The following is a 24,930-nucleotide window of genomic DNA, read 5'->3' as shown; positions in this document are numbered from 1 at the left end:
CGCCCATCTCTACGTGCGGATTAGAATTTAGAAGCGAAACAGAGCAATGTAGTACATACACATACACTCTGCTTCTTCCTCCTGTTCACCGCCGGCCGTCCATCTCTACGTGCGGATTAGGATGTCCTCGAGGGAGATGTCGAGGGAGAGTTGGTGGTGGAGTGACCCGGCGGGGCTGGGCGATGGCGTGGGCGTGGTCTCGGCGCGGCACATCGGGCAGCTGGTGTTGCCGGCGCGGAGCCAGGTGTCGATGCAGTCCGCGTGGAAGTAGTGCAGGCACTCCGGCAGCACCCTCACCGCCTCGCCGTCCGCGAAGTCCGCAAGGCACACCGGGCATGTCGGCTCGCTCCACTCCTCGTCCTTCCGGTACCGGCACACCACCGGCTTCGCCACCAGCTGCACCCGCGACGACGAGCTCAGGTCGCCCACGCTCTCTTCCGGCTGCTGTTCATGCTGCCGCGCCGTGGCACCTCGCCGGCGGCTGCGCCTGCGGATCCTCTCGCCGTTGCAGCAGCTGACGAGGATGCAGTGGTGCAGAAGGAGCACCAAGGCCACGGACATCACCACCAGGAGGCCGATGAACACCGGCGACCTGTACGTGGACGAGCTCATGTTGAACCACTTCATGTGATGTGTGTACCTACGTACTACCTAGGCTAGGAAGCTCCGATCGAGGTGGAATGAGCCATGGACGGAACATTAATCGGTCGACAGATGCAAGCTACCGGACAACCCGAGAGCGACGATGGTTACGAAGCTGCACGGTCGATAGTCGATGCGCGTCGCTGATGCCACTGATGGCGACCTGCATCTGTTCCCTTGTGCTTGGAAGCTAGTAGCAACAACACAAACTAAGCCTGCTACGGTTTATTTTCCTTGTTTTTCTATGCTAAACATGGCGAGATCAATCAGACCGGGTCAAGTGCTCAAGATCAGTCCAAGCGGAAGAAGAATAGTTAACATATTATTCGGTTGAATCTGGCTTAGCGAATCAGCAATCAATCGCTTAGCTTATTATATAACCGGCATCGTGAGTGACACACAGCCGGTCTAGCTAGCCTAGTGTGTGTGGTAGCAAGTGACTAGTCGGAAGAATCGGGGCAGAAGACGATCTTGAGCTCGCCGGGCTGGAGGCAGCGCTGTGGCGTGGCCTCCACGTCCGTCGGCGTCGTCCGAGTGTCCGGGCACCTCTCCTTGAAGAAGTGCCCCTGACCCTGGGCCCTGCACCCGCCGGCGGGGGCCCTGGCGTCGCGGGGGCAGTCCACGTCGAGGTCCACGGCGCAGCCGAGGGACGGGCACTGCCGGCCCTGCTCGAACCCGTGCGGCGTCACCATCACCGGCAGGTTGAACCCGTCCACCAGGCTCACGCTGTACTCCGCCAGCCCGCCGGACCCGTGCACGCTCACCTGCGCCACCGTCACCGGCGCCGGCGGCATGCCCGTGACGCACCTGGCCACCGCCGCCGTCGAGGAGGAGGAGGGGGAGGAGGAGTCGTAGTCATCGCTGCTGCTGCAGCCGGTGCGCGCCACGACGCGGCCGGACCACGCGCCGGAAGGGAACGCCAGGGTGACGAGCCCCTCTCCGCCCCCGTCGAGGCGGCTGGCGGCGTCGTCCAGGTCGGGGATGGCGGGGAGGCCGATGTTCGGAGTGATGAGCGGCCACACAGGGTACGCGCACAGGTTGTGGAGGGTGAGGTTCGTCGCCGTGTCCTGGGAGGTCGCCGCCATGGGAGTGAGCACGGCGAGCACCAAGATGAGAAATGCCTTGGATGTGGGCATGGCGCAGTGAAGGGATCACAACCTAAGTACCGATGTTGATCATAGCCCCCCTCATGGAGTATATAAGAGAGGTAAAATTGTGGTGGTTAGGTGGCAAAAAAGGCATGCATGCATGCATGGTTGCGTGTAAGGAAGCATGCATCCATCGGCAGAGTTGGCGCCTCCAACTAACTTAATTTCTCATGCTTTGGATGGACAGTGGAAATCCAACTAATTGTTTATGCTCTTGATCAACCACAAATCTGTATTTACATTTGAACACCAACCGTATATCCAGTTTTTGTCAAAAAAGAAAACCCGATATATCTAGTTGCCAAATTTGGAGTGGGTTCACCTTTCATAGCCCGAATCCGTACATAAACATCGGTGAATGTGAATATGACGGCAAGTTGTCATAACAAGTACTCCCTCCGTTCTTTTCTTTTTTTTGCGATGGACTCCCTCCGTTCACTATTACAATGTGTTCTATTTTTCTATTGAATGAATACACACATATTTTAGTGTGTTTATTTACTCATTTCAGAGTTCATATTGAAAACACCACCTTATAATAATGAACGAAGGGAGTATCAAATAGTATGAACCTGAAATTAATAGATATTTGGAGGAGAGAGAGAGAGAGAGAGTGAGAGAGAGAGAGAGAGAGATGGGAAAAGATTCACATAACCCCAATGAAAGAAATCATCAACGAAACGGAAGAAATTGTAAAAAAATGGCAGCAATACAAGAAGCAAAGGCGAGCACATATGCAAGTGGGCTAACACCTGTGGAAGAAATAGAATATGGAAACAATGACATGTTGGAAAGACCTCTCTGTATAAAATATAGGTATGAAGACGTCAAATGATGTGGACTAACACCAATGAAAACATTAACAAATGCTATAAGCAACAAACCAGGAAAAATTATTGGTCCGTGAAAATGAGACAATTAAACCTATCCAAACCCATGACATCATAGAAACATGAAAAGGTGGCTAATATCCATGAAAACAATAGCAAACGGTGATAGAGAAGAAAAAACAGTGAGGTCAATAAAGGTGCAACAGAAAAAATTATGGGCTAATACAATAATGGAAGTTGTTGAGAGCAAGGATGTGGGAGAGAAATATTTCCACGCCCTAAAACATAATTGCGTTTGTCCTAAAACCTATTAAAACAATGACATGATGACAAAATCCCCGTAAGAAAACACACATGAAATGACATGGGCTAACACGTATGACAACTCAAAAAATAAGGAATAGCGAAAAACATCTCCAAAGAACAGACACAGAATGTCTCAAAAACATGAAAATGTGAGCCTTTGAGCACAATAACAAAGAAAGAACAGAAGAGGGGAAAACCTCTACTAGCTCAATGGTTTTGCATGTTGTCATTGAATAAACATTTGTATGACTTTCACATGGTAATCAAGTGTTGGGCCCTCTTTGATTTGGAGGATTCCATAAACATGGGAATAGGGAAAACATAAGGGCTCTTTTGCTTCACTAGATTCTAAAAACAAGAGAATATAAAAAAACAAAGGAATATGATAGGAATTCATGCACAAACACACAGGATTGCTCAACACATGAATTCTGTGAGTTTTGGTGTTTGGTTCACATGAATTAAATAACACAAGAATTCTAATGAACATGGTCAAATTAAAGTCCAATCACATGAAACTGTTTAGTTAGAATGCTATTATGCCACTAAGGATCCTTTTCTCGTTCTTCGTGCATAGAAATTTGAAAAGAGGTCCAAGATGTGTTTTTCCTTTGAAACTGAGATCAAAGGAAAATTTCCTCCACTTTTCCTTTGAACCAAAGGAGCCCTAAGATTGTCATGCCATGACTATTTGAATCCTGTAAGATTTTGGTTTGTTTGATAGCATCACATGAAAACAAAGATTCTTACCAAGAGGTTTGCATGGATGCCAAAATTCCTATGAAATTTAGTATGAATGAATCTTTAGAAGAAAGAAATCATGTAGGATTCAATCCTATGAACAAATGACCATCCATTCCGGTCATTTAAAATTTCCATGAAAATCCTTTGAATCAAAGAGGCCCTTAGGCCTTCTTTGGTTCATAGGATAGAAAATCCATAAAAAATACGAAAGTCATAGAAAATAAGATGACATGTACCTCAGTTCCTATAGAGAAGAAATGCCACTTGGTTTATAGCATAGAAAATTTTCCATTAGGTCTGAGCTAATATTTTCTCCCCCTTGAAAAGTGAAGGATATGAACCAATCTTACATAGGAATAGAAATTCATTCCTAAAAACTAAAGGACTCTACAGAAAAATTTCCTTCAAAAATCCTACCCTACATTTTTTTTACGGGTAAATAACTTTATTCCTCATATAATGGTAAGATCATGAAAAACGAGATGAGAAATAAAGTCTGGTATGGGACCATCCCAATACCCAAATGAGCTATTACAGAGGGAGTTTTTCGCAAGCATATCGGCAACACCATTGGCTTCACGGAAGCAGTGAACCACATCCAGTTTTGATAAATCAACCTCAAGTGCCTTACATTCTGCGACAGTTGCTGCATCCGGGCCCAAGTAACCTCAAGCGCCTTACATCCTACCCTACATATTTCCTACAAACTAAAGGAGGCCTTAAAATACGATTTAAGATGGGCAACATCATAAATTTGTAATCGCAATTTTTTTTCTTTGTAATCTGACGTTTTCCCTATGAAATTGTAATAATCAAATGAATCAAAGAGCCATACAAATTTCTGTTGCTTGTAAACTCCTCCCTCCATTCACAAATATAAGATGTTCTAACTTTTTCTGAATCAAATGTATAGACACGTTTGATTGTGTTTGTTCACTCATTTCTGCCCGCATGTAATCTATATTCAGTATCCAAACCATCTTATATTTGTGAACGGAGGGAATATGTTTGATGCTGCTTCCAAACGCCTGCCGAAAGGGACAGTTGATAGTCGATCTTGTAAAGAGCAATATTCATTGAGCACCAACAAGATGATAAAAAAAATCAAATGAGCCAGATCGAATTGGCATGGACTACGGCTCTAAGATTACAACCGAGTTTCATCAGTCAAGATTGGCCAAAACTCCGCAAAACTATGCAGCCAAAGCCTAAGCTGCAAGCCTGCAACGGACGGAATCAACAGCAGCACCTACATTCAATTCTTCATCCAGCTCTTCTGTCAACTGCTGTTCAAGTGCTCGGACAGTTTGTCTCTCATCCTGACAGCCTTCTCATCTGATAACTGGCACACTTGCTGCCTGTAATTAGCGTCATGATCATCTGATATATGAGCGTCGTCCATGGCTGCATCCTCCTCCATGTCTATCACTATGTTATGCAACAGACAGCACACATGGATTATCCGAGGCAGCTTATGCTTGTCGGGGCGCCACATCTCTCCCTGCAGGAACTTCCATGTGTCCTTGAACCTCGCCAGCGCCTTCAGCGCGACTGTTCTGGCTGCAGAGTGTCTCTTATTGAATTCCACTTTCAATTCTGAGAGGTCATTCTCCTGGTAAGGAGTGAACAGCCACGGGAGAAGAGGGTATCCTGCATCACCAATTACGTATTCCCCAACTTCTGACCCGTCTGATACCGTCAGTTTGCTGCCATTCAACCGTGCACCGTTCTCGCACAGCCTGAAGAGACCAGAGCTGTGTAAAATACTCGACTCTTTCATGCTACCTGGCCAACCGGTTACAATGTCTGTGAACCTCATATCAGGATCAATGACAGCCTGCAATACCATGCTGTAATTCTTCTCGTGGTCTAGCCACACCTTGCAGTTTGGTTCAGCTGAAGAGAGACACATAATGATGTGAGTTGTGTCTACTACACCACAGCAGTTTGGCAAACCATGGATCTTCTCAAACTTGGATTTGATCATCGCCATCTCATCCGAGTCTGGCCAGCGTAAGTGGTGGCCTGCTCGTGCCTCCACAGCTTCAACAAATCTCCAAGTTATCAGAGAGACAGTCGAGTGGTTCACACCAACAGAGGTTCCTACGGTCACCAGCGACCCACCAGAGTTCAACCTTCTCAGAGCAACAGCTACTCGATCTTCTAAAGACAGCACCGTCCCATCGATAAAGGTGTAGCTGCTAGCCCTTACCATCATATCATCTTTTACCAAGCTGCAAACATAGTTGAAAGTTTTTCTGGGCATTTTAAAGAGAGACTCAAATCTGTGTGCGTCCTCCGCAGAGGATAATGTTCCTGAGAAGAAAATGTAAAACTGGTTACAAAACCCAGAACTTACTATTATGATAGTGTTAAAATAGACTCCATCAATAGCATATGGATTCATAATTAAATGCTGTTCTATATATTCAATAAACTTGCACATTAAGCTTTTTGTCAGGTGGAGATCAAATCAAGATATAGCCATTACACAGCTCATACAACTAATATTATTTTTTTGGCAAGGGCTATACAACTAGTACTTGCTAAAACTAAAGTTTCACATTCAGTAAGCACTATATGTCAGCCATGTCACGTTGACGATTCTATATTGCACAAAATGCATCATATACCAAGTAGTAACTTGAATGAAACATCAAGTTGCTACTTGAACTTGTTTGCAGCAAACTAAAAAAATTCAGGAAAAGAATGTTTGATCTCTAAAAGATAGCCCAGAAATAAGTTTTGAGGGTTGCCGGTGTTTAGTTAGGAGTCATCTCCTTCCAAAGATAGTCAGAAATAGCAAAGAGACTCCCTGTGGAGAATGCCCTTCATACCATATTTTACTTCACTTAGTTAGGAAATGAGAATTATTGTAACTTCTAAGAAAATATGTTCGACAACACAAGTGCCCAGGAAACAATTAAACAAATGCAATGTCCTATCATCTAAAATGAGTTAAAACTACTCCCTCCCGTCAGGTATGTAAGGCCCTCTCGTACTTTGGATCAACTTTTGACCATGAATTTGATTAGCAAAATATAGGTCGTATGCTACAAAAAGTGAACTATTGCTTTCGTATTCGGAAAAAGAGTCCAATGATATATATTTTTTTGTTACATATAATTCATAATTTCTTAGTTAAATTTAAGGTAAAAGTTAGACCCAAAATAAAAAGTTCATTTGACACTGATACCCAAGAGCAGGAGCTTTTCTGTACAGCAAATAAATGAATTCACATGGACTCTTGTTCAAAATATGTTGTGCTGTTAAACGGGCTCTGAATTGATGGAATATGAAGCAAGATTCTCAATCAGCTTGGATGGAGAACATTGAAGCACTGACTAGAGTACGTAATGAAATGAACTATCATTTGCACTAAAAGTGTACCAAATTCGTTAGACGACCCGACATCGGATGACTGCCCAGTAATCAGTAATCAGTAAGAACACAGGCCAACAACTGAAAGCTGAGTTTGCGCAACCGATGACCCATTCTAAAATCAGACCTAAAACTGAAGCATCGCCGTTGGTCTACCACGATGCGACATCGGTGCTCAACATGGCACCCTGCTCAGCAACTACTGAGCCAGTGGCATTGTTCCAACCTGTGCAGTACCATCGCATTTATCAGGAGTAGCTTCTAACAAGATCGACAGACCACAAGATTAGTCCCAAGAATTTAAGCCCGAGTCATAATTAGATCTAAGTGGCATGACAAAAAGAAAGAAAACAAATGCTCGCGAGGCACAGAATCTGCACAAACAAATCTCGTCGAGACGTACGGCCGCGAGCACCGAAGAGGGACGCACCTGCCATCCTCATGCAGAAGCCATCCCACCAGTCGCCGCCAGGCGCACCCTGCCCCGCCGCCGCGGCCGCCATTGCGGCCTTCTTCTCCGCCGCCGCCTTCTTGCGGCGCTTGGCCCCGCGAAGCGGCGCCATGACGAACACGGAGTCTCGGACCGGATGAATCAGGAGGAGCGAGTAATCTGATGGGACCTGGTGAAATCAAGAACCAGGGGTGGGGTGGACACGGGGGGAACAGCGCAGCGGGTGTCACGACTGCGTCAGCGGCGAGGTGGCGGCGGCGGGGCCCGCGCAGTCGCTCGGCATGCAGAGGGTGCAGGGCATGGGGAGTTGCTGGGGACGACGAGCGTGTACGGTATGGCTTCGTGACGGAAGCAAGGGGCAACGCAAGGAAGGAGACGCCGGGGGAGGAAGAGGAGAGGGAGATGGCTAGATGGGAGAGACAGGCTTTGAGTATTTGTGCATCCGTATAGGTGTGTCTTTTTTCTTTCTTTTTTTGCGGTGTCTTTGATGTCACCGGAAAAAAATAACAAGGTGCGTATGACTGTGTACGATGCATGATGAATGTTTAATTTGAGTGTGTTTGTGTATGTTGTGGGGGGTGTACATTTCGACGATCATAGCCGGAGGAGCGGAATGGTTTCTTTCTTTATAAATGTGAACAAGATATGTGCTATGTATTTTCATTAAGTATAAGGAAATAATGGCTATGACGGTTATCTACGAAAAGCTAGTTGGTTTTATGTTACACGGGTTTGTGATTATGAGTCAACGAGTGTAACTAAAGAGTAGTTTTATAAACATGTTGAATGAGTTTCCGTGAAGAACAAGAGAAAGGGGAAAGAAGGTTTGTGTGCAATTAAGCTTGACATACATGAGGCGTATATGTTAGGTTTTCTTGGAGAACATGATGATTAAGATGGGGTTTGACATGGCATGGGTAAAATTGATGATGGCTTGTATCGATTGGTTAAATACATGATAAGGGTCAATGATCATGAAAGGGAAGGGTTTTTTTTTTCTTCGGAGGGGTTCGACAAGGGGATCCCCTCTCTCTTATTTATTTTTATTGTATGCAGTGGAAGTTGGTGGCATGGATGATATCAGAGCGGGTAGAAACTGCACTGTCAATTTCACTCGTTGTTTTGCTGATGATTCTCTAATTCTCATGAAAACTTATTTGAGTAAAGCCACTTCGCCATAAGAAGCTTTGGATAGGTATTGTAGAAATTTGAGACAATTGGTGACTGTGAACAAATCAAACTTTTTTCCAACACTAATACCGATGTGGGTTTGAAAGCAGGTATTTGTAGAATTCTTAATATTAACACTAAGGTACTCTCTTATAAATATCTTGGTTTATCGATGTTAGTTGAAGCTAACAGGAGTGATTGCTTCAGGCACTTCATAGAGATAATTTGTATGAGATTGTGAGGGTGGAAAGAGAAATGTTGTCAATTAGAGGAAAGGAAAATTCAGTTAAAGGTGTTGCACAATCAATTTTAGTTTTTGGCATGTCGGTTTTCAAGTTACCTAAAGGAGTTTGTAAGGAAAATGGCGGATGCAATCTTTAAGTTTTGGTGAGGAGGTTCTGATCAAGGAAAGAAAGTGCATTGGACTACCTAGTGGAAGCTTACCTACCCAAGAGTGAAGGTGGTATGGGTTTTCACGTTTTCCATTCTTCAAATTTTGCTATGCATGCAAAGCAAGTTTGGCATCTCGCAGATTCACTAGACTCATTGTGTGCTTGTGTTTTTCGTGTCAAGTACTATACTGATGGTAGCCTTCTTAATATTGGACCGAATATGATTTCCTCTTTCACGTGGCTAAGTATTGTTGCTAGAACCCAAACATTCGAGAGGAGGAGGGGCATTTTTCAAGTTGGTAATGGAGAAAATATAAATATATGGGAAGATACATTAATTCCTTCAAGCCCCACTCGTAAAGTGATTACTAGCAGTGATTTGATTGACCCAACTATGGAACATGGGATCTTGATATAGTCAACCCAATGTTTCTACCCATTGGTGCATGATGTATACTACATATTCTACTCAGTGTAGATGCCTTTGAAGATCATGTCATGGCACTATACCAAAACTAGAATTTCACGGTCTGTACAATACACCATAGAGAAAGGGAACACCAGTTCAGTGGAGGTAACCCTAGGACGAATGGACAAGGAACATCTCACACCAATCCAGCGTGGAGCCTTTTTGGAAATGGAACATAAGAAGCGAGATAAAGATATTTGGGTCAAGGGAATTTCGTGGCCTTCTTCCACTGAAATCAATCTTATGCAACCTCCATGTTGGATCGGATGGACAATGTCCAATTTGTCATCAACCGATAGAGGACGCAATGTATCTTTGCTTTCAGTGCATACCGATGGTAGAAATGTGGAATGACATTCGCTTACATGCGGTTACTATGGTGGAAAGCTCAACACACAAATCACCAAAGTAGCAACTCCCATGTTTTCAACATCTAGGAGTCCGGGAGTGTCGGAGATGATTCAACAGATCCCTTGGTAGGTTATCCCGGTGTGGTGATTAGGTCAAAAGGGAACAATGAGGCGAGTTTACCAAGTTTAGGTCCTCTGATAGAGGTAAAACCCTACTAATGTTATGTGTATACTAGATCATCAATTGCGCGCGTTGTTGCACATATCTATTTGTAATAATGAAAGGTGTTTCATGACGTGAATATGTGGAGGCATTAAGGCAATAGTAGTATGGCATGCGGCAATTGCGCTGATCCATTTAAACTATATAATCATAAGAATTTTCATAAGTATATCGAGGCACAAACATGGTGATTGTACCTTCCAATTGTAGACGTATTTAATGGTGAAAAATATACTCCACATTAGGTATTTATTACAAATTTTAGTGCATCATCTATTCTTTTCACAAAGATCTCAGAACTGGTAGGTTTTTGCTACTTCTTGAGCTTGCGTTGGTTTTTCCCTTGAAGAGGAAAGGGTGATGCAGCAAAGTAGAGATAAGTACTTCCCTCGGTTAGAGAACCAAGGTATCAATCCAGTCAGAGACAACGCACAAATCACAATACCTGCACAAACAATCAAATAACTTGCACCCAACGCGATAAAGGGGTTGTCAATCCCTTCACGGTCACTTAGAAAAGTGAGATCTGATAAAGATAGATAAAACTAAACAAAAGATAAAGTAAATATTTTGGGGTTTTTTGGTTTATAGATCGGAAAGTAAAAGTTTGCAAAATAGTAGATCAGGAACCAATATGAAGGAAAATAGACCTGGGGGCCATATGTTTCACTAGAGGCTTCTCTCAAGATAGAAAATAATACGGTGGGTGAACAAATTGTTGTCGAGCAATTGATAGAAAAGTGCAAAGTTATGACGATATATAAGGCAATGATTATGAAATATAGGTATCACGTCTGTGTCAAGTAGACCGAAACGATTCTGCATCTACTACTATTACTCCACACATTGACCGACTCCTTCCTGCATCTAGAGTATTACGTTTATGAAGAACAGAGTAATGCCACTAGTACAACGAGCTCCTAAACAAACGGTTTAAAACCCTTTTCCGTGACGGCATCTGGAACCGTCGCCAAGTGAGTGTGGGCGATAGGGGGGTCCTTCCCACACGACCCAGAAACCGTCGGGGATATGCCCTCCTGGCACACACGTTCGGCAAAATGAGATCATGTGCGACCGGCGAGCGCTCAAATACGGAAATATGTATAGTAGAGCTAAAAATACAATTATACGGCAAAATTGTTTTCGGTCGCAAGTACATCCCACACAGTCAGTCCCCGCTAAACGTTTTCGTTCGTATGTATATCCCATAGAGTCGCTCGAAGGAAAACGTTTCCGTTCACAGGTACACCACACACAATTTTTCACATTAAATCGCTTGCGTTATTGAATATATCACACACGGTCCATGGAAGAAACTGTGTAGCAAAGGTTGTCCATCACACACAGTTTTTATGTGGTAAACGTTCGCGCAAGGTGGCCTAACGCAAACAGTTTTCAAGAGAAGGTCGTGTGTGATTGTTCATTGATCCAACACGGTTTATTCCTAGAAACTGTGTGCGTTGCCTGAGGTCATCGCCCACGGTATTTTTTTAACAACCGTTTGCAATAGCAAAACCCAATTAGCAGGCTAATTCATCACTAGTAGGCTAATTATCCGATTATTCATAATCCATTTATTAATCTAATTGACAGTTCATATTAAGCACACAATATATTTTATTTTCATAATTGAAATACATCAGAGTACAACATCATATAGCTTCAACACTCAGCTACCCTATTACACAACTAAACCAGGACCATTTTTCACATGCAACATCTATAACCTTTCAAAATTAGCATCATAGACGGTACATAGACAAATGTATCTCATCTGGAAAACTGCTGAAGCAGAAGGCGAATATTGAGACTTCATTGATGTTGAAGGTCTTTGTAACTTTAGGCTAGTGCCTGTGGATGATTGACCGTCCATCCTTCGTCCTCTTCAGAAACACTTCAATATTGAACCGTAGGTGTTGTATGAATACCTTCCCCGCCTCCTGACCATACAGGTGGTTTGAGAGGTAATCATCAATGAACTACTTTGGAAAGGCCTGAAAACAAGGATGTGCATATATATCTTCTCTATATTGGAAATGGGGCAAATGAATAGAAAAAGGCAAGGTATAATAGTTAGTACCATCCTGTAGTGAACTGATGTCTTCTTCATTGTGCAGACAAAGATCTTTTTATTTTTTGTCACTAATTTATTTATCCTAACAATCTTTTTGAGTTTCTTGACTTGACTGATATTCATGGACAACTCATTTCCCCATATGCAAAAAGGGTCGAACAGTGGGTCAAAACCTCTGACAGCAGGACCTACATGTGCAAGACCAAATTGTTAAGAACCTAAATATTAGAATGGTTCCTGCAATTGCATAATAATGTGCTATTAGACAACGGACCATGCACGTGCTAACTTTGATTGTAAACCTCAGTGCTTCCCATTGTTTCCCTGCAACACATATAAGGTAGTTAGTCATCAGGTTAAGTAAGAGTTCGCATGCTATGAGTAAAATATGTTGATGAAAAATAATCACATTGCAGATTCATCAGATTAATTCAAGCCACAGGGAAACCCCATTTATCCAAACCAAGCATGATTAAGAACTAGGAAATATAGCACTTGTATATGTTTCTCATGTATTAAGTGCAGCCAAATTCGATTTATTCCTCACATGCACAACAATACAAAATTCTACCCATGACAATTGGACATCGCATTGCAGAATTGAACCAAGCAGTTAACTAAACACCACAACAAATGAACCAAACATTAATTGAGCACCACATTGCACAATATAACATTGAACCAAGCAGTTAACTAAACACCACAACAAATGAACCAAACATTAACTGAACACCACATTGCACAATATAACATACTCCTAATAGAAGATCAGACAGTTAACCAAACAGTTAACTACAGCCAATTGTAGCAATTGTATTTGTTTCTCATGTATTTACTACAACCAAATTCAATTTATTCCTCACGTGGTATACAATAACAGAATGCACCCACAATTTTGTAAAGATAAATTCGATTTATTTCTCACATGAAAGACAATACAAAATTGCAGCCTGAAGAATTGAACATCACATTTGCATATTTGAACCAAACTGTTAAATGAAGACGACAACTAATTAACAAAACAATTACTAAGTGAGCACCACACTGCATGACATATTGAACATATACACTAGAGCAACAGATTGCATGGTAAAATTAGATAGTACAATTCACTAGAATTTGTGAAGGAAAGGCAGGAGCAGCACATGCAACGGGTAAACCGAGCATGCATAACCGGCGTAGCTAGCAAATGGCAAGGTGCTTCTTCAAGATCTGGGGGGCGACACTAATGGCAGCCATCGCGACCTCATTCGCGCGTGCGGCCGCGATTTGCTTCTCCACCGCCAAATGCTCCTTGAGGTCCTAGCTATACTGCATGCACCATGGCTTAGGCTGGCGCTTATTTGGTGGAGGGGTTGGTGATTTTGGGTGGAAGGTGTCGCGCTCGTGCCAGCGGTCAGGCCATGTGGGATGTGGAGGGAGGAGGAGGATGGGTGTCGGTGTCAAAACCGACGGATCTCGGGGGGTCCCGAACTGTGCGTCTAAGGCGGATGGTAACAGGAGGCAGGGGACATGATGTTTACCCAGGTCCGGCCCCTCTTGATGGAGGTAATACCCTACATCCTGCTTGATTGTTCTTGATTATATGAGTATTACAAGAGTTGATCTACCACGAGATCGTAGAGGCTAAACCCTAGAATCTAGCCTATGGTATGATTGTATGTTGTCCTACGGACTAAACCCTCCGGTTTATATAGACACCGGAGGGGGCTAGGGTTACACAGAGTCGGTTACAAGGGAGGAGATTTACATATCCGTATTGCCTAGCTTGCCTTCCACGCCAAGGAGAGTCCCATCCGGATACGGAGGAAGTCTTCAATCTTGTATCTTCATAGTCCAACAGTCCGGCCAAAGGATATAGTCCAGTTGTCCGGAGACCCCCTAATCCAGGACTCCCTCAGTAGCCCTTGAACCAGGCTTCAATGATGATGAGTCCGGCGCGCAGTATTGTCTTCGGCATTGCAAGGTGGGTTCCTCCTCCGAATACTCCACAGGAGATTTTGAACCCAGGGATAGTGTCCAGCTCTGCAAAACAATTTTCACATACCACCATAGAGAGAATAATATTTCCACAAATCTAATCTGCTGACGCGTTTTGACAGCACGACATTATGTCATGGCCCGGTCATTATCCGAACCGTTTTTTCCAACCAGCACTGCACATATTGCGAGGCGGTTTCCTTGACACGTCTTGTCGCAGCAGAGATCATGTCCCCCTTATTACGGGATTCTCATCAATACGGACGTGGGTAACCCACTCGTTCCCGTTGGTATGATTCCTCGATTTTAGGCAAGTCTAAAACGGCCGCGAGGAGGACGCTTGACATTCACCCTCTTTATAAAGAGGCCAAGACCTATCCTTTTTTCCTCTCGTGCTCAATCGAATCCTCCACCCGCCTTGAGTTCCAACACCCCAGGCTTAGGTCAGGCGCTTCGGACCTTCAACCATGTCCGGATCAAACCTTCAAGGTTGGTGGATGCCTTCGTCTGTCACAGAGGAGGACATCAAGAAGCTGAGAGAGGCCAGATATCTGACCACCGAAATTTCGCATAGGCTGCCTGCCTGAGGGCAGGTCATCCCCACTCCCGAACCCAACGAGAGTGTTGTGTTCATCGCTCACTTCCTCCAAGGACTAGGCCTCGCTCTGGATCCCTTTATTAGGGGGCTCATGTTTTATTATGGGCTGGATTTCCATGATCTGGCCCCGGATTCTCTCCTTCACATCTCGTCGTTCATCATCGTATGTGAGGCCTTCCTCCGCATTACCCCTCACTTCGGTATGTGGCTCAAGACCTTCAATGTGAAGCCGAAGATGATCGAGGGGCGACACGCAGAGTGCGGAGGTGCCGTAATAAGCAAAAGCGCTGATGCTCCATGGCCAGAGGGTTCCTTCCTAGAGGTGTCCAGTTTGTGGCAGCGGGAGTGATTTTATATCACAGCTCCCCGAAGTGCCAAGTGGGTAGCCGCCCCTGCCTTTCGCTCGGGCCCCCCACCACAACTGACGTCATGGATCAGCAGGGGGCTGAGCTGGGGTCCAGCAAAGGATGTGCCGATATTGCAGAGCCGCATCTGAGATCTCTTTGAGAGAGATTTCAGCCTGGTTATGGTAATGCAAGTTATGCTAGTTCGTCGAGTCCAGCCTTGCAAACGTCGACCCCTCCGTATGTGTGAATTCAACCCGGAAGGACCGCAAACTATTCAGCACTTCCTCGGCATGACGCTCGAAGAGATGTACAAATTGTTCTTCGGACCCCAAACAGAGTGCCCGGACACCACCGAGGATGCGGGTCCGAGCTGCAACTGCCCTGATACCCAAGTAAGTAATCCCATGGCCGAACATGATGTCCTTTTATTTATCATGACATTATTCTGAAAAGTCGCTCTTTAACCAGGACTGGATAACAAAGGCGAAGATGATCAGGTTCGGCCCCCCTTCCCGAAGGCTTGGCCAATCCAGTACTGGACAGAATGCTCGAGCCGGCGCCTCATCGGGTGCCCTCAAAGGAAGATGAAGGGGGGGGGGAATAAAGAGGCCGAAAGAGGGCCTCACTCGCTACTCGTCTCAACCGGGGGAATGAGTGCCTCCGCGAGGGAGGATAACCAAGGAGAAGAATCTGACATTCCCTCTCCCCGAGGAAGGAAGAGGATCACCTCTGAAGATCCGGAAACCAAGGATTCCAAACGGGAGAAGAAATCTTCACCAGAGGGTCCTGCCTCGGAGGGTATTTTTGCCACACAATGTTCGCACGGGGATCAGCCCTCTACCGAGCTGTAAGTAATCAAAAGGTATTTTAATAGTGAAAGTGTCCTACCTTACTTTTGGAGACAATAACCGAAGCTTATATCTTGTAGTTCGGATCATATCCCTTCTCGACAGAGTTCGTCTTCGGGGGATCTTCTTCCAGAGATGATGGAGAGCGAAACGCCTCCCCCTACCACCCTGCCTCATGAGGCGGGCAACCCTGAAGTGTCGTCGCGGAGGGTCTCTCCTGATCCGCCAAGGCCAGAGGGTAATCCTTTGGCTACCCGGAGTCCTCAGTATTTGGCTCCTAAAGAGATCAATAGAAAGAGTCCGGAACCGTACAGTGTGCGATCGGACGCACTGAAGGATCTTCTGGAGCAAGCGGCCATCTCAGAAGCGCAGCATACGCTAATGGGTACGGTAATTGAAAGGATTTCATCCGCTAAAAGCGGATTGCATGAAGCTTTTATGAGTCTGCTGAAAGGCTTTGAGATACGCGAAATAGTGTATGTTTTTGACAGTACTGCACACGTTAGGTGTGCCCTATGTAGATAGTAGCCCCTAAGACTCTGGTTGTCATCGAGAACGGCGGCAAACAGAGTATCATAGTCCTAGGTAATAACCAGACTGCCTTTATGTGCAGGTGGCTGAAGTCCCGGTGGCTAGACGGACTGATGGGTTTGCCGAGCTAAAGCGACAATTTGATGTGGCAAATGCCGACATCGTGCTTGTCAACAAGCGGCTTGACGAGGCACAGGGTAAGTGATTTTTTCGGTGATCAACACATAGTAAGAGGAGCATGATGCCAGTATCTTTAATATCTTGTGACTGCGGATGGAGCTGTCACCGTGGAGACCCTTTGTGCGGAGCTTGCCCGAGCCAAGGAACAAGCAAGGAATAGCGACGCAGCCGCTCTAAAGGCGGTTGAAGAGTTGAGGGCTGAACAGGCCGCGCATTGCTAGAGCAAGGAAAGAATAGCCAAGATGGCCATTGAGTTGAAAGATGTCGCTGATCGTTACCAGTTTCTTGAAAAAGAAAGTCGAGTGAGGGCGACGGACTTGGAGAAGGCCATGGTAGCAGCCAAGGAAGCCCGCTCCAAAATCAGAGCGACGAAGGAGGAGCTGCATCAAGCTGTGAATATCGTGGCTGGGAAGCCCTTCTTGTTGCAGACTAAGTTCAGGGATCCAAAGTATGCTCCTCTTGATCAACTATGGAGTTCTGCGGACGCCTACGTGGATTTGGCGGCAAGTGCTGCTAATGCGGCCGAGTACTTCAAGGATCAAAAAGATCGTGAAGTGGAAAACTGTTCTGGTCACAGTTCCATGCTCCAGTGCGTCCGCTGCTGTTGAATGAGCGAATGGTCGAGTGGGCCGAGCTCCATAGGTTGTCTGGACTTGCCATGAGGTCTGTGTGGATCATCTGTGGCCGGGAGGGCCAAGGCCGGATAGTTACTTTAGTTTAGTGCAACAATTCCTTAGTGCTATGCCGCACATCGATGCTATGAAGAGGTCGGCATGCATAGAGGGTGCGCGGATGGCCTTTGCCCGTGTCAAGACATACTGGGCAGAGATGGAGGCCACCACTGTTGCAACACAGGGTCCGGCCGTGGGCCGAGTGGTTGCTGAACTTTGAAGAAGTTCTTGAAGGCGCTCGTTCGATAGAGACTCAGTGCTCGAAGAATATTAAGTTCTAGTGACATGTACTCCCATTGTAAAAACAATGTTTTATTGAGTTATCAAGGCTGTGTTTATACTTTTGCCTAAAAGTATTATGATGCCTCCTGTGCGGCCATTTATGTATATATGTATATAACCTGAAAGTTTGCAGTCGTCGGCTTCCGCCCCCACGCATATAATGCGGGGGTGTTCGCAAAAAACGTGTATTAACACTTGATCCAACGTCTTGGTCCACTAAGGAAGTGGTAGCGCAACGAACGAGGCAATCGGACTATATTGCTTTAACACTTTCACTTAGCCATAGGAGTTTGACAGTGGGGCTACTATATAGCCCCTAGTACTTCTGCGCTCGTCCGAATACGGGGCGCGTACGTACATGACCGGGAAACGGCCCTTCATTAATGCGGAGGAATCCCGAAGATTCCACTGAGTCATTGAGTGGTTGACCAGTCTCGCGCTATATCATGACAGTCAGTTTTCGGCTTTCTCTACTGAGGTGCTCATCCGGATGAACCAGGGCACAATCGCAGTAGTTCTCCCAGTGCTACCTTAGCCGATATAGTGGAACGTAAGGTACCAAAACATGGGAACCGGGCAAACCCAACATTTGACCAAAGACATGATTCAGAGCTGATGCATATAAGGCCAAACTCGCGACGCCAAACACTCCCTAAGGTATTCGGTCTTTATAACATATGTCGGGCTGAACAATGCCCTTAATAATAAACCCCGGGTGTCCAGGCACGTGCAATATCCTGACATGGCCACATGCCAATAATTTCAGCATCCTTCTTGGTTGTATTGAGTATCCGGAGGATGTGAACAACAAGAGACAGTAAAAAAGGTTTACGCAGGGTCTTAATCTGAAAAGAAACCTTTGAGTGGGTCCCTGCTGCATGTCTGCGCCTGTGTCTCTGTTGTGCCGTGTCCTGGACGGGTGTAGCACGATTGTCATCTGTAAAAGAGAAGGACTTAGGTGAAAGTTGTCGTGCCAGAAAATTGGTTATTATCAATAAACCATTAAAATTCAAGAGAAGTTAAGTTGAGCCGGACTAGCCCTGATTACATGCGGGAAGCCCCTGATACCGTCTAAGAGGGTTTGATCATCAAACCAATCTCATGTATATGTAATGGTGCACCGGACTTGTCTAACCATGTCCGTGGTCTTGACGACCTATCATTTTGTCTGGTTGGTGAGGCCGTCTAGTGCTCGGCTGTTAAAGCCACCACACACTCTTTCGCGCGTAGAAAACGCTCAATATTTCCGCTAACTGTGATGGTTCCACGTGGACCGGGCATCTTAAGCTTGAGAGAAGCGTAATGCAGTATTGCATTAAAACGAGCGAAAGCTGTTCTTCCAAGTAGTGCTTGATAGCCACTTCGGAATGGAGCGATATAGAAAGTTAACCTTTCGCTTCGGAAGTTATCGGGAGAACCGAATACAACCTCTAGCAATAGAGAGCCCGTACAGCTGGCCTCTTGGCCTGGTATTACTCCCTTGAAGGTAGTATTACTATGGCTTATTTGTGTCGGGTCTATCCCCATTTTGCTGATTGTGTCCTGGTATATTAGATTTAGATCACTGCCGCCGTCCATGAGGACTCGCGTGAGATGGGATCCGTTTATTATTGGGTCTAACACCAAGGCAGCCAATCCTTCGTGCCGGATGCTTGTCGCGTGATCCCCGTGATCAAAACTGATCAAGCAGGCCAACCAGGGGTTGAACCTAGGGGTGACGGGCTCTATGGCGCGTGTGTCTCGGAGTGCATGTTTGCTTCTCCTCTTTGTCACATGGATCATGTTTACTATTTTAACCTCTGGTGGGAATTTTTTCTGTCCTCCAGTGCTTTTCTGGCGATGTTCGTCCTCGTCTTCGCTTGGTGTCTCCTCCCCTTTGTGTTCGGTGTTTAGCTTACCGGCCTTCTTGAAGACCCAACATTCTCTGTGGGTTTGATTTGCAGGTTTATCGGGGGTGCCATGAATCTGACATAGTTTGTCAAGAATCTTGTTTAGGCCAGACGGTCTGTCTCTATTGCCTTTGAAAGGTTTTTTCTGCTAACCTGGTCGAGAGCCCCTGAATCCGGTGTTTACCGCCGTATTATCTGGGCTATCTTCTTTATTTCGATGCTTATTTTTCTTGCGTCGTGGTTTTCCATTGCCATCCCTGACTTCGGATGTGCTTGGGTCACTGGTGCTACTGCGGGCTAACTAGCTGTCTTCGCCCGCGCAAAAGCGGGTCATGAGGCTTGTTAGGGCTGCCATTGTTCTCGGTTTTTCTTGGCTGAGGTGTCTGGCGAGCCATTCGTCTCAGACGCTGTGTTTGAAAGCTGCTAAGGCTTCGGTGTCCGGACAGTCGACGATTTGGTTCTTCTTGGTGAGAAACCTGTTCCAAAGCTTTCGGGCGGACTCTCCGGACTGTTGAATTATATGACTTAAATCGTCTGCATCCGGAGGTCGGACGTAGGTCCCTTGAAAATTAGCCCAAAAAGCGTCCTCGAGCTCCTCCCAACTTCCAATTGAGTTTTTGGGGAGGCCTTTCTGCCAGTGCCGAGCTGGTCCTTTAAGCTTGAGGGGCAAGTATTTGATGGCATGGAGATCGTCTCCGCGAGCCATATGGATATGGAGGATAAAGTCCTCAATCCAGACCCTAGGGTCTGTGGTCCCGTCGTACGCCTCTATGTTCACTGGTTTGAATCCTTCTAGAAATTCGTGGTCCAGCACCTCATCGGTGAAACATAGAGGGTGTGCGGCACCCCTGTATTGGGATGTGCCATGGCGTTCAGACGGTTGTAGTATTCGGTTTTGATTTTGTGCCGGAGCGCGCTTCCTAGATCCATAGATGGATCTGGTCGTACCGATTTTTGGCGCAAGTCCTCACGTAGATCGTGTGTTGACTTATGTGCGACTTTGTTAGCCGCTCTATCGCGGTTACAAGGTGGTGGATCCGGCGGATTGACTGTTTCATTTTTTGGCTGTGTGGGCTCTATGGCCTCATCGTCGAATTCAGGTAATAGCTTGCGCTTTGGATAGCTCTTTGTGTGGTAACTTCCACCATACTTTGCTTGATTGTCGAGCACTTTGTTCCACCTGCTGTTGAGCGTATTTTGTGCGGCCTTAAGCCTTTGCTTCTGCTTCTTCAGACTCCTCGCTATGGCAATAAGCCTTCTGCAGAGGTTCTCTTGCTCCAAGTGCGTTTCCGGGATGATGTGTGCATCTTTGTCCGGACTGTTTTCCTCCCCAGAGGGGGTTTGATGAGGTTTATCCTCGGCGTCGCCGTGTTCGGACTTCGGATCCGTACTATGTTCGCCGCTTGTAGCTTCATCGTGCTCTGCCGTCAGGGCAATGTAGTCGTCGTTTCCTCTGGAGTCGACTGGAGTGTTATTTTCTCTTGCGTTGTTATCGCTGATTTTGCTATGGCGGGACTTAGAGCGGCGCCACTGACGTCGGCGCTTGGGTTGCTTCTTGGAGGGGCCATCCTCTGCTGTCTCTTTGCCATTGCCTTCTTTGGGTGTATCCACCATGTATATGTCATGTGATGAAGTGGCTGTCCAGCGCCTTGTGGGCGCTGGTTCCTGTTCGTCTCCTGCATCTTCGTCCATGCCGTCGATATCTTCGGAGTTGAAGTTGAGCATGTCGGTTAAGTCGTCGACAGTGGCTACTAAGTGGGAGGTGGGTGGGCAGCAAATTTCTTCGTCGTCCGCATCTCATTCTAGCCAGACATAGTTCGGGCAAGGTTCTCCTGACAAGGAGAGAGACCTTAATGAATTTAGCACATCGCCGAAAGGCGAGTGCTGAAAGATATCCGCGGAGGTGAACTCCATGATCGGCGCCCGGTCGGATTCGATAGGCACGGATGCAGGCGGCTCAGAGTCCGTGGCCGGAGACGAATCCAGTGGTTCGGCAACATGGCTCTCGTAAGGGGTGAAGTCAGTATCCGGCTCCATCGCCACTGAGGGTGCGGCCTCCATGGCGGGGTCTATCCCTCCGTCCTTGGATGGCGCGATTTTCTCCGGATTGAAAGCCGGAGTAGTTGCAGATGCGATCTCCCGAACACTGTCCGACGGTAGAGTTATGTCGTGCTCGTCGTGACTGTGCGACGCACCTGACGCAGGCTCGAATCCATTGAAGATCAAGTCTCCGCGAATGTCGGCAGTGTAGTTTAAGTTTCCGAATCTGACCTGATGTCCAGGGGCGTAGCTCTCGATCTGCTCTAGATGGCCAAGCAAATTGGCCCGCGGTGCGAAGCCGCCGAATACAAAGATCTGTCCGGGGAGGAAAACCTCACCCTGGACCGCATCACTATAGATGATTGAAAGAGCCATCAAGCCTTACGGCGACGACACAGTGGAACTCTCAATGAAAGCACCAATGCCGGTGTCAAAACCGGCGGATCTCGGGTAGGGGGTCCCAAACTGTGCGTCTAAGGCGAATGGTAACAGGAGGCAGGGGACACGATGTTTACCCAGGTTCGGGCCCTCTTGATGGAGGTAATACCCTATGTCCTTCTTGATTGTTCTTGATGATATGAGTATTACAAGAGTTGATCTACCACGAGATCATAGAAGCTAAACCCTAGAAGCTGGCCTATGGTATGATTGTATGTTGTCCTACGGACTAAACCCTCTGGTTTATATAGACACCGGAGGGGCTAGGGTTACATAGAGTCGGTTACAAGGGAGGAGATATACATGTCCGTATTGCCTAGCTTGCCTTCCACGCCAAGTAGAGTCCCATCCAGACACGAGATGAAGTCTTTAATCTTGTATCTTCATAGTCCAACAGTCCGGCCAAAGGATATAGTCCGGCTATCCGGAGACCCCCTAATCTAGGACTCCCTCAAGTGCATCGGGGGATAAGCCCCGTCGCAGTGGAAGAGAAGGTCGTGTGAGAGGCCCCAGCAAAGAGGAGGACGGCACCGATGAAGCGAGAGGACGCGATGCAAGGCTCTTGGTCCGTCACCGTGGATGAGAAACGTCCATCTCTAGCAATGGACGACGCGGTCTTGGTAGGCGCTCCGGCATGGTGGAGGATGGTGGCGGTGGATGGGATGGAGGACGGCGGTGATGGATGGGGTGGAGGACGGCGGCGATGGATGGGGTGGCGGACGGAGGAGGCTGGTGTGGGGATGGTGTTCTAGCGCAGACGGTGTATGAATGGGAAAATGGAGGGAGAGGTACGGGGAACCAGGTTTTTGGGATGTGCCTGTCTGAAATATGGGAAAGTTACGAACTTAACCCCCGTTTAAAATTTGGACGTCTCGTCGGTTGGGGATAGGACAGTAATCTCGTATCTCGGAAATATTTGCCCAGTGCGATTTCGGGCGAGGAGAGGGTGTTTTGGTGCCCATGGTTGGCACCCACGGTGTATGAACGGGGCTGATAGGTAGGGTGGTTGTGTCATGTCTGAGTGAAGTTACAAACCTGACCCTATTGAAAATATTTGCCTACATCGATTTCGGCCTAGTCGAGTTTGTTTTGCCGTCCACCGTGTATGAATGGGGAAATGGAGGGAGAAACAGAGGTCTTTCGGACGATCTTGATTCAAATGTGGTTTGCCACCCATGTTTGGCGCCCACCGTATCGGAATGGGCTCAGAGGCGGTCGTGTCACGTCTAATTGAAGTTACTAACCTACCCCTATTGATTGAAGTGGAAATCAGGCTGATGGATTGTCTGTGTATGGGGTAGACAGTAATTTCCATCTCCCAAACCCTTGACTTCGGGCAGACGACGTGGGAGTGGACATTTTGCCTCTTCTTTCGAATTTTGGGACAATAAGCATCCACGTTTACCCTGGCAACTAAATTCGAATCCATTTTGTATTCCTATACGAATCTTTATAAATCATTCTATGTGTTTTTATATATCTTCAAAAGCACGACAAAGATGTATTCCACTATCATATATGAATCTGATTTACAAATGTCGATACTCGAATTGAGAAGCTAGAATCTAGTTTAAGGTGAATTCGAATATTTGGAACACTTTATGTCCAACTCAAATGTCACACACAGCATAATGTGTGCTCCCATTTAGATATGTACACAAGTGATGTATCAAGATTCAAATACTGAGTTGATCTACCAATAATGTACAAAACAAACAGACATATAAACACTTATAGAGTATATGGATCAATAATATCAACTAACATACATAAGCCAGGCCGCTGTACTTTTTTTTGCTAGAATAGTATCCTTTTTTTAGCGAAGCCAATACAACATCTTGGCCCTTTCTGATGCGTGCCACTTATGGTGACATGTACTCCCATTGTAAAAACAATGTTTTATTGAGTTATCAAGGTTGTGTTTATACTTTTGCCTGAAAGTATTATGATGCCTCTTGTGCGGCCATTTATGTATATATGTATATAACCTGAAAGTTTGCAGTCGTCGGCTTCCGCCCCAACGCATATAATGCGGGGGTGTTCGCAAAAAACGTATATTAACACTTGATCCAACGTCTTGGTCCATTAAGGAGGTGGTAGCGCAGCGAACGAGGCAATCGGACTATATTGCTTTAACACTTTCACTTAGCCATAGGAGTTTGACAGTGGGGCTACTATATAGCCCCTGGTACTTCTGCGCTCGTCCGAATACGGGGCGCATACGTACATGACCGGGAAACGGCCCTTCGTTAATGTGGAGGAATCCCGAAGATTCCGCTGAGTCATCGAGTAGTTGACCAGTCTCGCGCTATATCATGACAGTCAGTTTTCGACTTTCTCTACTGAGGTGCTCATCCGGATGAACCAGGGCACAATTGCAGTAGTTCTCCCAGTGCTACCTTAGCCGATATAGTGGAACGTAAGGTACCAAAACATGGGAGCCGGGCAAACCCAACATTTGACCAAAGACATGATTCGGAGCTTATGCATATAAGGCCAAACTCGCGACGCCGAACACTCCCTAAGGTATTCAGTCTTTATAACATATGTCGGGCTGAACAATGCCCTTAATGATAAACCCCGGGTGTCCAGGCACGTGCAATACCCTGACGTGGCCACATGCCAATAACGTCAGCATCCTTCTCGGTTGTATTGAGTATCCAGAGGATGTGAACAACAAGAGATAGTAAAAAAGGTTTACGCAGGGTCTTAATCTAAAAAGAAACCTTTGAGTGGGTCCCTACTGCATGTCTACGCCTGTGTCTCCGTTGTGCCGTGTCCTGGATGGGTGTAGCACGATTATCATCTGTAAAAGAGAAGGACTTAGGTGAAAGTTGCCGTGCCAGAAAATTGGTTATTATCAATAATCCATTAAAATTCAAGATAAGTCAAGTTGAGCCGGACTAGCCCTGATTACACGCGGGAAGCCCCTTGTACCGTCTAAGA

The 24,930-nt window shown here is 46.2% G+C and overlaps 2 protein-coding genes across 2 annotated transcripts; both read right to left on the bottom strand.

Moving 5' to 3' along the window:
- Positions 1–935: 935 nt before the first annotated feature.
- On the bottom strand, positions 936–1,833 carry LOC123086259 (osmotin-like protein). Its single transcript, XM_044507972.1, has one exon. It carries the CDS (start codon positions 1,776–1,778, stop codon positions 1,083–1,085), a length of 696 nt encoding a protein of 231 aa, XP_044363907.1. The 5' UTR covers positions 1,779–1,833; the 3' UTR covers positions 936–1,082.
- A 2,866-nt stretch (positions 1,834–4,699) lies between these two features.
- LOC123086258 (protein ALP1-like) lies at positions 4,700–7,942 on the bottom strand. Its single transcript, XM_044507971.1, has 2 exons — positions 7,482–7,942; positions 4,700–5,986 (listed from the first exon to the last, which is right to left on the bottom strand). The coding sequence occupies exons 1-2, from the start codon at positions 7,612–7,614 to the stop codon at positions 4,950–4,952; spliced, it is 1,170 nt and encodes a 389-aa protein (XP_044363906.1). The 5' UTR covers positions 7,615–7,942; the 3' UTR covers positions 4,700–4,949.
- Positions 7,943–24,930: the final 16,988 nt, after the last annotated feature.

This window comes from Triticum aestivum, chromosome 4A, assembly GCF_018294505.1.
Source record: "Triticum aestivum cultivar Chinese Spring chromosome 4A, IWGSC CS RefSeq v2.1, whole genome shotgun sequence".
NCBI classification, from domain to species: domain Eukaryota; kingdom Viridiplantae; phylum Streptophyta; class Magnoliopsida; order Poales; family Poaceae; genus Triticum; species Triticum aestivum.
The sequence above is the reverse complement of the archived record's forward strand: the minus strand, read 5'-3'. Positions and strand labels throughout refer to the sequence as shown.